The sequence below is a fragment of the Elephas maximus genome, chromosome 5 (genome assembly GCF_024166365.1).
Source record: "Elephas maximus indicus isolate mEleMax1 chromosome 5, mEleMax1 primary haplotype, whole genome shotgun sequence".
Lineage (NCBI taxonomy): Eukaryota > Metazoa > Chordata > Mammalia > Proboscidea > Elephantidae > Elephas > Elephas maximus.
In genome coordinates this window covers 91,537,766-91,551,403 of record NC_064823.1, presented here as the reverse complement: position 1 = coordinate 91,551,403, position 13,638 = coordinate 91,537,766, and the positions used below count along the sequence as shown (strand labels likewise).

The following is a 13,638-nucleotide window of genomic DNA, read 5'->3' as shown; positions in this document are numbered from 1 at the left end:
AACCAATGTGCCAACAGGGCTCCCATTGTTACATAAATCAAAAACAAAACCCGTTGCCGTTGATAGATTCTGGCTCATAGTGACCCTACAGGATAGAGTAGAACTGCCCCATAGAGTTTCCAAGGAGCACCTGGTGGATTTGAATTGCTGACCTTTTGGTTAGCAGCTGTAGCTCTTAACCACTATGCCACCAGGGTTTCCTCGCTGTTATGTATACTAAAAACATAAAAATATTCTAATAATCGCCAAGGAGAGGGGCCTGGTTAGTTTGTATGGAAGGATATATATCAAGTTTTTGTGGGAGGGAGTGGTGAGGTGCTATAAGTGAAGGGGGAGAAGAAATAAAAAAGAAATATTTTATGTTATTAAGTGCACATGTTATAAAAGTATAAAAGTTTCTAGTGAATCATGGACCAAACCCAAGAGTAGTTGTTTTAGAGGCTCTTGAGTATAATTTAGTTGCATCAATGTATTTTTTTAAAACAATGCCTGTTATTTATCCACTTCTGAATTTAATCCTAGTGTCTTCTCGCCCACATTGTCCACAGACATGAAGAGGGAACTGAGATTCTCAATATCCTTTTCTCAGGATGATTTTGTGACATAATGAAATGAACAGAGTTCCAACAGAGTACCTGTGTGAAGGTAGTATTTTTGAGGCCCACACAGTAGAATGTATTCCTCAGAGTTCATGAATCACTTATCCTGTGAGGCAACATGTGTAGTGTGGGAAAATACTGATGTGGGGATCAGAAAATCTGCTTGAAGTCCACTTCTCTGGACTTCAGTTTCCACAGTAGTTGAACAAAGAATCAGTGAGTTTTCTCATCACCTTCACGTAGTTCTTTCCCTTTGCCTAGAACACTGTCCATCCCTCCTTTACATGGAGACTCCTTTTTGCTTATGATGCCTGCTCTGTAGGGCCTTTCATGACCACTTTCTCCAGTAGAGCCTCTTATCTCAACTGTGTACTCTCAAACTTCGCAAACACTTTAGTTTTTTTAGAGGCTCTGTTTACATATTTACCATCTGACTCCATGAGAGAGGTAACAACATTATAGGCGTTAAGAGCGCACAGACTCTGGAGCTGGACTAACTGGGTTCAGATCCCACTTCTCCCATTTATTCACTGTGTTACCCTGTGAAGTCATCTAACCTTCTCAATTTCCTTATCTGTGAAATGAAGATAACATTAGTATCTACCTCCAGATTGTTGTGGGGATTAAATAAATTGAAAATTTGTTAACACTGCTAGAATAATATGGGACTTAGCCCTGTGTCTTGCTCAGGAAACCCAATAAATGTTCTCCCTAAGTTTTTGATGATCTGTTAATTAAGTGAATCCGTTCAGTAAGAGAATGAATTAGGTGATGGAGGTGACTGTCTACTCTGAGGACATGGCCATGGCTTCTAACCTGGGTGTGAAGAACTACAAACATGTCAAAGATTCTTTTCTATCTCTTGAACAAATGTACCTGTTTTTTCTATCCAATTTTCTCTATCTTTATATAAAAATCCTATGAAACATTAGTCCTGCCCCCCGCCCCCCCAAAAAGCCAAAAAAAATCCCCTCGCTATCAAGTTGATTCCACCTCATAGCAGCCCTATAGGACAGAGTAGAACTGCCCCATAGGGTTTCCAAGGAATGGCTGGTGGATTCCATCTGCCAACCTTTTGGTTAGCAGCCGTAGCTTTTAACCACTGTGCCACCAGGGTTCCTAGTCCTGTCCAGAGGCCTGTATTTTAATTACTGGATAGGTAATACAAAAAGGTAATGTAGTACAATAGTGATAACCATGATTTTTGTAATCAGACAGATGGAGGTGACCACTGGTAAGCAACAAATCTTCTCTGACTCTTAGTTTCCTCATCCATCAGATGGATGAGGAACCGTGAGGATTAAACGAGATGATGTTCGTAAAGTACTTTGAACTCTGGCATGTTTTCAGTAAATGGCAGATGCTACATTTCTCCTCATGATAACAACATTTCTCTTCTAGGTAGAACCCAACTTTAGCTGACAATGCTAGCATTTTCTTTTATGATAGCATTTTGTAAGAGTAATAGGATTCTGCAGTCACGGAATGCTAGAAATGGCAGGAATCTTCAGAATATTCACTCCAAATTCCCATTATGCAGATGAATGAGCTGATTTGCAGAGCGATTAATTAAGCTGGTGTCACAGAGGTGCCAGCATTTAGGCCTCTTGAGTCTTTTGTCTGCTCTTTTCCCAGCGTGATAAATCATGTTTTTTGAATGAATGTTGGAAGAACTAATAATTACTACGTACTTAAAGCGTTCTTCTAGACAGTGGGAACATTTGAAAGATGACCAAAGTATTGACTCTGCTTCAGGGCACTCAAGTCTTACTGAGGGAGAATAAGACAGCCTCTTTAGCAGCTTTTCACAACCTTGACCATCTCTTTTTATTAAACACTCTCTTCCTTTGATTTCTGTGATGCCACTTTCTCTTACTATTCGTTTGGCCACTCCTTCTCCGTATTTCCACTAGGTGTTTTTCCTCTATTCAACCTTAGATGTCAGGTGTTATTCTAAGCTCTGTTCTGGGCGTTTTCTTCTTCTTTTAGTTGATCTCATTCATTCAGTTTCAATTACCATCTAAGCCAAGAGTTCTAAAATTTTTGTATGCATGAGAGCTACTTACGGGGCTTGGAAAAGTGCAAATTCCTCCATTCAAAACCCAGAAAGACTGTTTCAGTAGATCTAGTCTTGCTGCCCAGAAATTTGTATTTTTAACAAGCACTTCAGGGGATTCTGCCAGCACAGTGGTTAAGAGCTACGGCTGCTAACCAAAGGGTCGGCAGTTTGAATCCACCAGTCCCTCCTTGGAAACTCTGTGGGGCAGGTCTACTCTCTCCTATAGAGTCACTATGAGTCTGAAGTGACTCGACAGCAACAGATTCCCCGCCGCCCCTGACCCAGGAGATTCAGAAACAGGTAATCCAAAGGTTACATTTGGAGAAACACTGATCTTTTCCTGATTTCTAGACTGGAGTATCTAACTGTACCCTACACTTAGTGCTTCAACCCCAACATTTCTAATGCTAAATTGACTGGCTGCTTCATTCCAATCCTCACAACCTTCCCCTGACCCATCAAATGGACCTTTTTCTCATATTGTCTTTCTCAGTAAATGACACCAGCATTCATTAAGTTACTCATATGGAAAGCCTCACAGTCATACTTGACATCTTTTTATCTCTCATCCCTCACACCCAATTCAAAATCCTGTCCTTTCTAAACAAAAACCAAACTAAATCCATTGCTGTCGAGTCAATTCTGAGTCATAGCGACCCTACAGGACAGCGTAGAACTGCCCACTCAGATTTCCAAGGAGCACCTGTTGGATTAGAACTGCAACCTTTTGGTTAGCAGCTGTAACACTTAACCACTACACCACCAGGGTGTCCTTTCTACTTCTTAGATTTATCTCAAGATTCATTGCCACTTTTACCACTTTGGCCCAAGCCACTTTCATTCCTTTTTTGGAATACTGAACTAACCTCTAACTGGCCTCCCCTCATCAACAGGCAGCGTCTCCTCTCTCTACTGGGATCATCTCTACAGGGAGTCAGATAATCTTTTTTAAAATTTTAATGTAATAATGTCTCTGCCCTCCTCAAAACTTTAACAGCTTTGCATTTCTCTTAGGATATAATCTAAAATCCTTAGCATGGCCTTCAAAGTTTGGCATGATCTGGTTCCTGCCTGCATTTCAGTCTCCACTTAAATTTATTTCCTCAGAGGAGCCTTCTATAAACTCCCAGATTGGTTTATTCTTCTCTATTGTAATATCTAAGAATCCCTTGGCAGCACAAGTGGTTAAGCACTTGACTACGAACCAAAAGGCTGGCAGTTCGAACCCACCCAGAGGCACTTTGAAAGAAAGGCCTGGTGATCTGCTTCTGAAAGGTCACAGCCTTGAAAACCCTATAGAGCGCACTTCTGCTCTCCATACGTCAGGTTGTCACGAGTGGGAATCTGCTGAATGGCAAGTTTTTTTTATTTTTTTATTTTTTATTATACTTATTTCAGTGTCAGTTTATCACACAAATCAAAGTGAGATCACATATTCTCGTATTAATCACTGATACAGTCGTTTCCTGGTGAAGAAATTTGTGATTTTCATGAAAATTAACTTTTCTTCTGCTGAGATTCCCCCAGAAAAAAATATTTTAAATGACGGTTGCTTCCATTCATCTTAATTAACCAAAGGCCTTAATCTTTTCTTCATAGCACCTACCACAACTACAATTAAATAGGTATTTGCTTGCTTAATTTTTTTAGCGTTTGCTTCCCAGAAAATGACACGAAAGCAGCAGGGTCCAGGCCTTTCTATTCCAGTTCTATACCTGCAGCACCTAGCACAGCAGCTCACACAAATTAGGGATTCAAAAAACTGGCATTTGCTCCATGGGTGAGTAAAGTATAATATTAGGGGTAATAGGATAAATGCCATTAACCCAAAACCAAACCCACTGCCGTCAAATTGATTCCGACTCACAGCGACCCCATAGGACAGAGTAGAACTGCCACATAGGGTTTCCAAGGAGCACCTGGCAGATTTAAACTGCTGCCCTTTTGCTTAGCAGACACAGGTCTTACCACTATGCCACCAGGGTTTCCGAAATGCCATTAAAGAAGTATAGATAAAATGCTGCAGGTCCAGGAATCAAAAGGCTTTTTTTGCCATATGATCTTAAAAGTTGTTTCAGGCAAGATCATTTCCAGTTTCCTGGTGAATTATTTTGGACGTAAGTGACCAACCTGCCCCTTTTTGCTTCTAGCTGCATTTTCTTCCAAAATTTGTTCAGAGCCTATCTTTGCTGCTCTCCAGATGTTCCAGTGCACATGTAAGTTCTTATCTGTTCAGGGTCTCCTTTGCATCACCTGCCCAGACCATTTTCCTCACACACTGCCCCACGCTTCAAAACTTATCACCCTAACTTTATTTCTCCCCTCTCTTAGACAACCCATCTGCATACATGTATAAAACAGAGCTGAGATCAGGTAATATTAAAGAAATAAATGCCTGACTGAGCTTCATACTGAAGTGTGAATGAATGACTCAGTGGCTTAATACCTTGACTCACCCAGGGATACTTTAAATGATATGTTTTAGACTTTCAACAGAAATATTTTTCTGAAAGATCACTTAGTCGGTTCTTGCAGTGATCCAGTTTAGAGGTAATGGTGGCTTAGACCTGAATGGTAACAAAGGGGGCAGTTGGCTTTTGAGGTAGAAGAAGATGGATATGCTCAAGGCTTGAATGTGGAGTAAGGGGAGAGAGGAGCCACAGGTGAGTCCAAGGATTTTTGTCTGAACGTCTTGGCAAATGGTGATCCCATTTACTGAGATCAGGGAGTTTGGGTGAAAATCGTGTTTTGGGGGGAAATCAAGGGTAAAGTTTTGACCTATGAAACATCCAAGAGGCAAGTGGTTATGTGTGCACAGTTGGGAACCATTAGCTTATTGAAAACTGTTGGGACTAGATGAAATTGCACAGGAAGTAAGTGAAACTATGGAAGAGAAGAGGTTAAAGGAGTGTGCCTCAGAATACTCAGAATTTGGAGAGAGGAAATATGAGAAAGATGCAATAACATAAACTGAGAAAGTTTGTTCACTGGGATAGGAGACAAACTTTGTGAGAGAAATGCTTTGTGAAGGAAAGAAACTTGAAGGACTGAGCGGTCTGCTGTGAAATGGTTAAGTAAAATGAGCGCTGAGAACTGACCATTGGATTTTGCAATGTGTGGGGTCACAGATGATCTGGACAGGAGTTATTTTAAAGAGCAGTGAGGGTGAAAGCCTATTTAATGAAACGAGAGCAAGTAGATCAAGATAAACACGCACACTTGCTATGACCCAGAAAATCCGTCCCTAGGGGCTTACCATTTGTACTAGCAGACCTATTTAACAATGTTCAGAGCTGCGTTATTTGTAATGGATATATAAGTTGTAGTGTATTTTTACCATGGAATATCATATAGCAGTGAACAATGATAAACTATTACTACGCACTTCATAAAACATAATTTTGATCCCATTTACATGAATTTCAAACGCAGGTAGAGCTAAATCATATATTTTGGGGGATATATCCATGAATGGTAAAGCCATAAAGAAAATCAATGGAATGAAGATGCCATGCCAGACGAGGGTTATTTTGTACCATATGAAGAGAGGGCAGTTAGTGGACATGTTGTAATTGCAGAGGAGCCCACGGGACTTGCTTAAGTATTGGTAATGTTATTTTTCTTAATGGATGGTGAACACACAGAATTAGTTCTAAAAAAAATTTTTATTAGTCGTTATGTGTGATCTATTTCATAATAAAAAGTTAAAAAAAGAAAACGAGAAAAAAGTAATGGAAGCAATGGGTCTAAACAAAACTTTAGAAGAATTTTGCTGTTAAGGAGAAATGAGGCAATAGGGGTTGTGGGGTTAATGAAGCGATTGTTTTTAAAGGCGGAGATATTACAGAATGTCTTTTTGCTAATGAGAATAATCCAGCAGAGAAGGAAAATACCCATTGCCGTCGAGTCGATTCTGACTCATAGTGACCCTGTAGAACAGTAGAACTGCCCCACAGGGTATCTAAGGAGCAGCTGGTGGGTTCAAACGGCTGACCCTCTGGCTAGCAGCTATAGCTCTTAATCACTATGCCACCAGGGTGCCAAAGAAGTAAGACTATCAAAATAAAAACTTTTTTAAATTCGAAAAGATCCTTCAATGTCTCTTTTTATCCACTGAGTTGAAGTCTAATTCTGGCAAATGAGTATGATATTCAGTAGTCTATAAAATCTGCCCTTTTCTCCTAATGAGTTACTCTCAGTGTAAACTTTTCCAAAGTCAGTTCTTTCCAATCATTTTGGACATTTGCCTAATGAATGACCTTAGTCTTGGATTGGTGCATTTCTTTTACATATCATGAGCACATACTAAAGTTAGATTTAAAGAAATTGTGAAATCATGGCAAGTCTTTTTTCAAGAGTATGGGGTCCCACAAGCTGGAGCAATGCCTTTAGGGAATAGGGTTGGGTGACTTAACCAAATCAAACCAAACCAAACCCATTGCCGTCAAGTTGATTCCGACTCATAACAACCCTATAGCGACAGAGTAGAACTGCCCCAAAGAGTTTCCAAGGAGTGCCTGATGAATTCGAACTTCTGATCTTTTTGTTAGCAGCCCTAGCTCTTAACTGCTACGCCACCAGGGTTTCCTGGATGACTTTAGGGTCCCTTACTTTTTTTTTTTACAACAGTAGATTTTGATTCTCTTCCACATGACTTATTTTAGGGGTGCCAACCATAGCCACCTTGGGAACTGGAGTGATAAAAAATGTCATTTCTGAGTGAATAGATTGGGAGTGCCTTCGGGAGAACAAACTGGCAGTGAACATGAGAGAATTTTCTAGAAGGTATGTGATCCCAGGTAGCTACTTGCAGTTAATACTCCTATGTATTATAATGCCACCTCCTACTCCTCACTCCCATACATTAGAAAAGCATTCAACAACTGTTTCAGCATTTGGCGTAAGGATTTTGTAGGTAAGAACTTGAACTTTAAATGCACAGCTTTTGGCTTTGTAACTTTAAAGATAAATTGGTGCCCACCGCCTAATTTATATTAAGAAATATACCCTTTGCCTAATTATAATTTTCAGTATTTTTTTTTTTAATTATTGGTCAGCATGGCTTTTGAGAGTTATAATAATAATTAAAAAACTAGCATTGAAACAACAGGCAGAGTTTGGAAGGCATTTTTGAAAGTTATGATGTGAAGTATTTTTTTGTTTGTGTGTTTTCATTTTTTGTCTCATGTTGTTTTGTACTGTTGGGAGCCAGGTCATCCAGTTGGCTTTGGCAGGTCTCTGTATGCAGGTAATCATGTCATGAGCACAGACAAAAGAGAAGTTAGTGGAAAGAAGATTGCTATGATGGGAGGAGTCCTGTTAAGATTTGTCTGTTCATGAGCTGAGACTTGCTGGTTTACCTTAATTTTGCCTTAAACCACATTCTGAATTACCATTTATAAATCTTCTTCCTGTCTCCCAAACCTCATCTCATACTTTTTATATAATACACTAGATATAGGCACTTTCTCAGAGGACCTGAAAAAGTCTGGAATGCTCAAGGATTGGAAATGAGTAATGATTTTATCATGATAAAATAACTGCTCAGGTTCCTGGATCCTATAGTAGGGTTTCCTTCTTCAGAGAAGGGGACAACAAGGTGGAAAAAGAAAGGAACACACCATCTTTGCAATCTTCAGGAGAAGACAAGCTGGAAAATATCCAGGAGTTTAACTTACATAAAGTAATAAAATTACCAAAGAAATCCTGCTGTCAATCAAAAGTCAAGAGAATTACATGTAGGGCTTTTTTACATTACACTTTTCTATCTCCCTTCCTTACCAGATTTGTATACCCTGATCCCTTGGAGCATATGGCAGAATTGGGTAATATATACAGTTTGAAAAAATCCCCCAGGCCATTTGGATATACTTTTCCTATTCCCAGTGGAAATGCTGTTCTTTATTCAGATTGACATAATACATTTGTTTCACACCGTGGGGTCCTCAAATTGATGAAGGAAGGTATATAAATTATTTTGAAAATTCCATAAATTTAGCATGGTATCTCTTGCTGATAAAAACCAACCAACCAACCCACCAACCCACCAACCCACCAACCAATCAAGCAAGCAAGCAAGCAAGCAAGCAAGCATACAACCAACCAACCAACCAACCAAACAAGGAACAAAACTAATTAGAATTATATATGTTTTATATTAATAAAACAAGAGAAAACAAACTGATTATTCATAGATACAGCCTATATAAGAGTTAAAATAGATTTTAAGCTATTTTAATAAATTCATCAGAGTCCCTGGGTGACAAAAATGGTTAAGCACTTGGTTATAGCTGAGAGTTTGGCAGTTTGGTTTGAATCCACCCAGAGGTGCCTCAGAAGTCAGGCTGGGCAATCCTCTTCCAAAAGGTTACACGTTTGAAAACTCTGTGGAGCACAATTCTACTCTGACACGTGTGGGGTCACCATGAGTCAGAATCAACTCGATGGCAACTGACAATAACAGCAGCAATGAATTCATCATGATCTGTTGTATAAATATGAAACAATTTACTTTCTTCTATTTTTAGAGACAGACTGCTACCATATATATATGTGTGTGTGTGTGTATGTGTGTATACACACACATATATATACATAATTGAATGTATATTTTATTAAAATGATTTTAATTTTGATTGAGTTTCCTAATGTTCAAGCAGGCTTGAAATAACCCAGTTGCACTAAACATAGCAAATACTTGTCCATGCTTTTATCTGTCCCCCTTTTTAAATGACTTATCAATACAATGTTTGTCTGTATTCATGGAGAAACAATATACATAACATGGATACTCATAGATGCACACACAAACACATGAAATTATATAAATGATTGATTATGTCACAACCTGTTACCTTTTTAAATGAAATATTATGAAAATAATTATTCAATAATGGAAGAGAAAACTAGACAAATAAACTGTTTTTCTGTGTATTACTGAGAGTTTACTTGAAAATAATGATACCATAATGACATAAAAAGTAGACAAATGCTGTCCTTATTAAAGATAATTTCTGGATTCATTGCATATTCAATAGTAATGATACTGTGATGGAATTGAAAATACAGAATTCTCCAAAAATTCTAAAATGACTGAAGAATTTTTACTAAGTGATTGCAGTTTTAAAATTCACACATTGATTTTGAAAAGTTAACCATGAGAAAATAAATAAAAAATACTTCCTTATTTAAAGATGTGTTGTCACAATGTTATGCTGTCTCTTTAGGCTTATTCATTTAGTAAAAAAAGTTAGTCAAGCAGCCAAGCACATTGATGTAACTGAGAAAGTACATGAAAGTAACTGAGTTGAAGATTTCTAGGCATAGCCAGACTTTCTGAAGCTTCTGTATATTTTTCATGTGCTCTCAGATATAACAAAACTTCTAAAGCTACGGAGGCAAAAACAAGACTTACCTATACATTTTAATCGTGAATAATGAAGAGGTCCTTTTTCAGACTATCCACAGCTCTAAGATTCCCACTCAAATGAATGACTCTCATATATCATGTGCAATCTATGCAGGAACTGATGACAAAGGAGGAAATCCACGGATTAAAATCAAACTTGTTTAGCAAGTCTGAAGGAATCAACTTTAACCAATAGAATGACTTGTAGTACAAAATCAGAAACAGGTAATTTTCCAAATCAGTAAGAATACCATTATTCTGGTAACTTGTGATTAATTAAATACAGTGACAGGTGACAGCACTTTTAGAAAAAAAAAAAAAAAGCTAGCAAATATTCTACATGTCATACAGTCATTATTGTTAATTCAAGTGGATGTGAGGCTCTTGCCTGTGTTATATATTGTCATACACCTCATTCCTTGTTACAGCAAGCCAAGAGATATCACAGAATACTTTCCATATATTAATGGGTAGTAATACCTCTGAATTACCTCTTCCCTTTGATGAAACATTGTTTATTTATTTATTTTTTTGTGGTAACAGATGAGACAGAGATACAGAGAAGTAATGGGATACAGTAGTTGCACAAAGTTGTGTAGGAAGTAAGCAGAAGAGTTGAAATTGAAATCCACTTCTTTTCTCAAGTATTGTCTTTTGAAACAAATTGTTCTAACTTACTACTTCTAGATGAATGGACAGTAGACAGTAGTAAAAGTATGAAGCAGAATAGGGTAAGAATGGAGAGTACTGGCAAGTGTTTGCAGGCAGGGGCTTGTTGTTAGGTGCTGTCGAGTCAGTTCCAGCCCATAGCGACCCTATGTACAACTGAACGAAACACTGCCCAGTCCTGTGCCATCCTCACAATAGTTCGTTTGAGCATATCATGGCAACCACTGTGTTCATCCATCTTGTTGTGGGTCTTCCTCTTTTTCACTGACCCTCTACCTTACCAAGCATGATGTCCTTCTTCAGGGACTGGTCCCTCCTGATATCATGCCCAAAGTATGAGACAAAGTCTTGTCATCATCGCTTCTAAGGAGCATTCTAGCTGTTCTTCCAAAATTGATGGCAGTCCCTGGTATATCCAATATTCTTCACCAACACCATGATTCAAAGGCATCAATTCCTCTTCGGTCTTCTTTGTTCATTGTCCAGCTTTTGCATGCATATGAGGTGACTGAAAATATTGTGGCTTGGATCAGGCACACCTTAGTTCAAAAAGTGACGTCTTCCTTTCTAACACTTTAAAGAGGACTTTTGAAGCAGATTTGCCCAATGCAATAGCCGTTTAATTTCTTGACTGCTTCTTCCACGGGCATTGAGTGTGGATCCAAGTAAAATGAAATCCTTGACAACTCCAGTCTTTTCTCCATTTATCCTGCTGTGGCTTATTGGTCGAGTTGTGAGGATTTTTGTTTTCTTTATGTTGAGGCGTAATCCATACTGAGGGCTGTAGTCTTCGATCTTCCTCAGTGTTTCAAATCCTCTTTGCTTTCAGCAAGCAAGGTTGTGTCATCTGCATAACGCAGGTTGTTAATGAGTCTTCCTCCAATCCTGATGCCATGTTCTTCTTCATACAGTCCAGCTTCTCAGAATCTTTGCTCAGCATACAGACCGAATAAGTATGGTGAAAGGATACAACCTGACACATAGCTTTCCTTATTTTAAACCACACATTATCCCCTTGTTCTGTTTGAATGACTGCCTCTTGGTCTATGTACAGGTTCCATAAGAGCACAATTAAGTATTCCCAAATTCCCATTCTTTGAAATGTTATCCATGATTTGTCATGGTCCACACAGTCGAATGCCTTTGCATAATCAGTAAAACACGAGTAAACATCTTTCTGGTATTCTTTGCTTTCAGCCAAGATCCATTTGACATCAGTAAAGATATACCTCATCCCATGTCCTCTTCTGAATCTGGCTTGAAATTATCTGGCAATTCTCTGTTGATGTACTGCTGAAATAGCTTTTGAATGATCTTCAGCTGGTGCACCCCTTTAGTCTTGTTTTGTTCCACGGGCCTGTTCAATCTTTGGCTGAAGGGTGAACCTCAGGAGTGACCTCATTACTGAGCTGAAAGGGTGTCTGGGGGCCATACTCTCAGGGTTTCTCCAGTCTCTGTCTGGCCAGCAAGTCTGGTCTTTCTTTTTGAGTTAGAATTTTGTTCTACATTTTTCTCCAGCTCTGTCTGGGACCCTCTATTGTGATCCTTGTCAGAGCAGTCAGTGGTGGTAGCTGGGCACCATCTTGTTGTACTGGACTCAGCCTGGTGGGGCCATGGTAGATGTGGTCCATTAGCCCTTTGCACTAATCTTTCCCTTATGTCTTTAGTTTTCTTCATTCTTCCTTGCTCCCGAAGGGGTGAGACCAGTAGAGTATCCTAGATGGCTGCTTACAGGCTCTTTAAGACCCTAGACGCTACACGCCAAAGTAGACTGTAGAATATTTTCTTTATAAACTATGTTATGCCAGTTGAGCTAGATGTTCCCTGAGACCATGGTCGCCACAGCCCTCAGCCCAGCAATTCAGTCCCTCAGGGAGTTTGGATGTGTCTATGGAGCTATCATGACCTTGGCTTGCATAGGTTGTGCTGGCTTCCCCAGTATTGTGTACTGTCTTACCCTTCACCAAAGTTACCACTTACCTATTTTCTATTAAGTGTTTTTGATTAGAAGTGTTTTATTAGGTCAAATAATTTAATATTTTAGTGGGTTTTTAAATTTTACTTTTGTTTTAATATTATTTCTAGGATTTAAAGTATTCTCTTCTGGTTTTGGTTTATAGCTCTTTCCCCCCACTATGCATGCTCTTTCTTATAACATCTTTGTATTTCCTAAATTACTAAGTGAAGGCCTTTTTGCCAAGTAGGTGCTTAGTCATATTATTTTAATGTCCAACAGAACTTGGGAATGAGTCAGAGAAGTCACATAGGGGAAACTGAATTCAATCTGAAGGAGACTTCCCACATGCCTGTAATGAGCTCAACACAGAAAGGAAGGTGGGGCACGAAATTATGGTTTGTGAGGCACAGGAATTGTTCTTAACAGGGAACACATGAAAAGGTGTTGACTCTTAATCTTCAGATCCTCAAGGAGTGGCAGGAGAGGCCTTAACATATTCTGTTTTTAAGAGCTACCAGTGCAAGAATAAGGACTGTAGAATCACTCTGTACAAAAAAAAATTGAGTCCTCTTCTTCCCTGTTACAAGCTTGATTTTATTTTTTCAGTTATATATTCACACAACAAAAAGGGCAGCCAGACCTAGAAGGAATGACAGGAACAGACTTCAGGGAGATAGCAAGAATCCTTTATTTTGTTGAAGGATAAACCATTAGTTCTTTTGCCTGCCTAGTTTAAGAGAGTTTTCATAATAAAGAGAATATCCCCAAATTGTTGACCTTTAAACTCTGGATATATTTCTATGCAAATATCTGTTAATAGACCTTGCTTTGAAAGAAGTATGAATCACTCAGTGGAGCCCGTCATAACAACATGAGCAGAAAAAAAAAAAAAACCAAAAGCAGGTGATCTAAGAAGGTGTGGGCTAGTAGTGTTTCCTTTGAATTG

General features: G+C 38.8%; 1 protein-coding gene across 1 annotated transcript in view; it reads right to left on the bottom strand.

Annotated features, from left to right (window-relative positions):
• Positions 1-10,137, bottom strand: part of TMPRSS11D (transmembrane serine protease 11D) — a 77,631-nt gene extending 67,494 nt beyond the window's left edge. Inside the window, exon 1 of the mRNA XM_049886165.1 lies at positions 10,073-10,137. Within this exon, the coding sequence (XP_049742122.1) occupies positions 10,073-10,080 (8 nt within the window). The 5' untranslated portion in view covers positions 10,081-10,137. The remainder of the gene's footprint in view (positions 1-10,072) is intronic.
• Between the last annotated feature and the right edge of the window lie 3,501 nt (positions 10,138-13,638).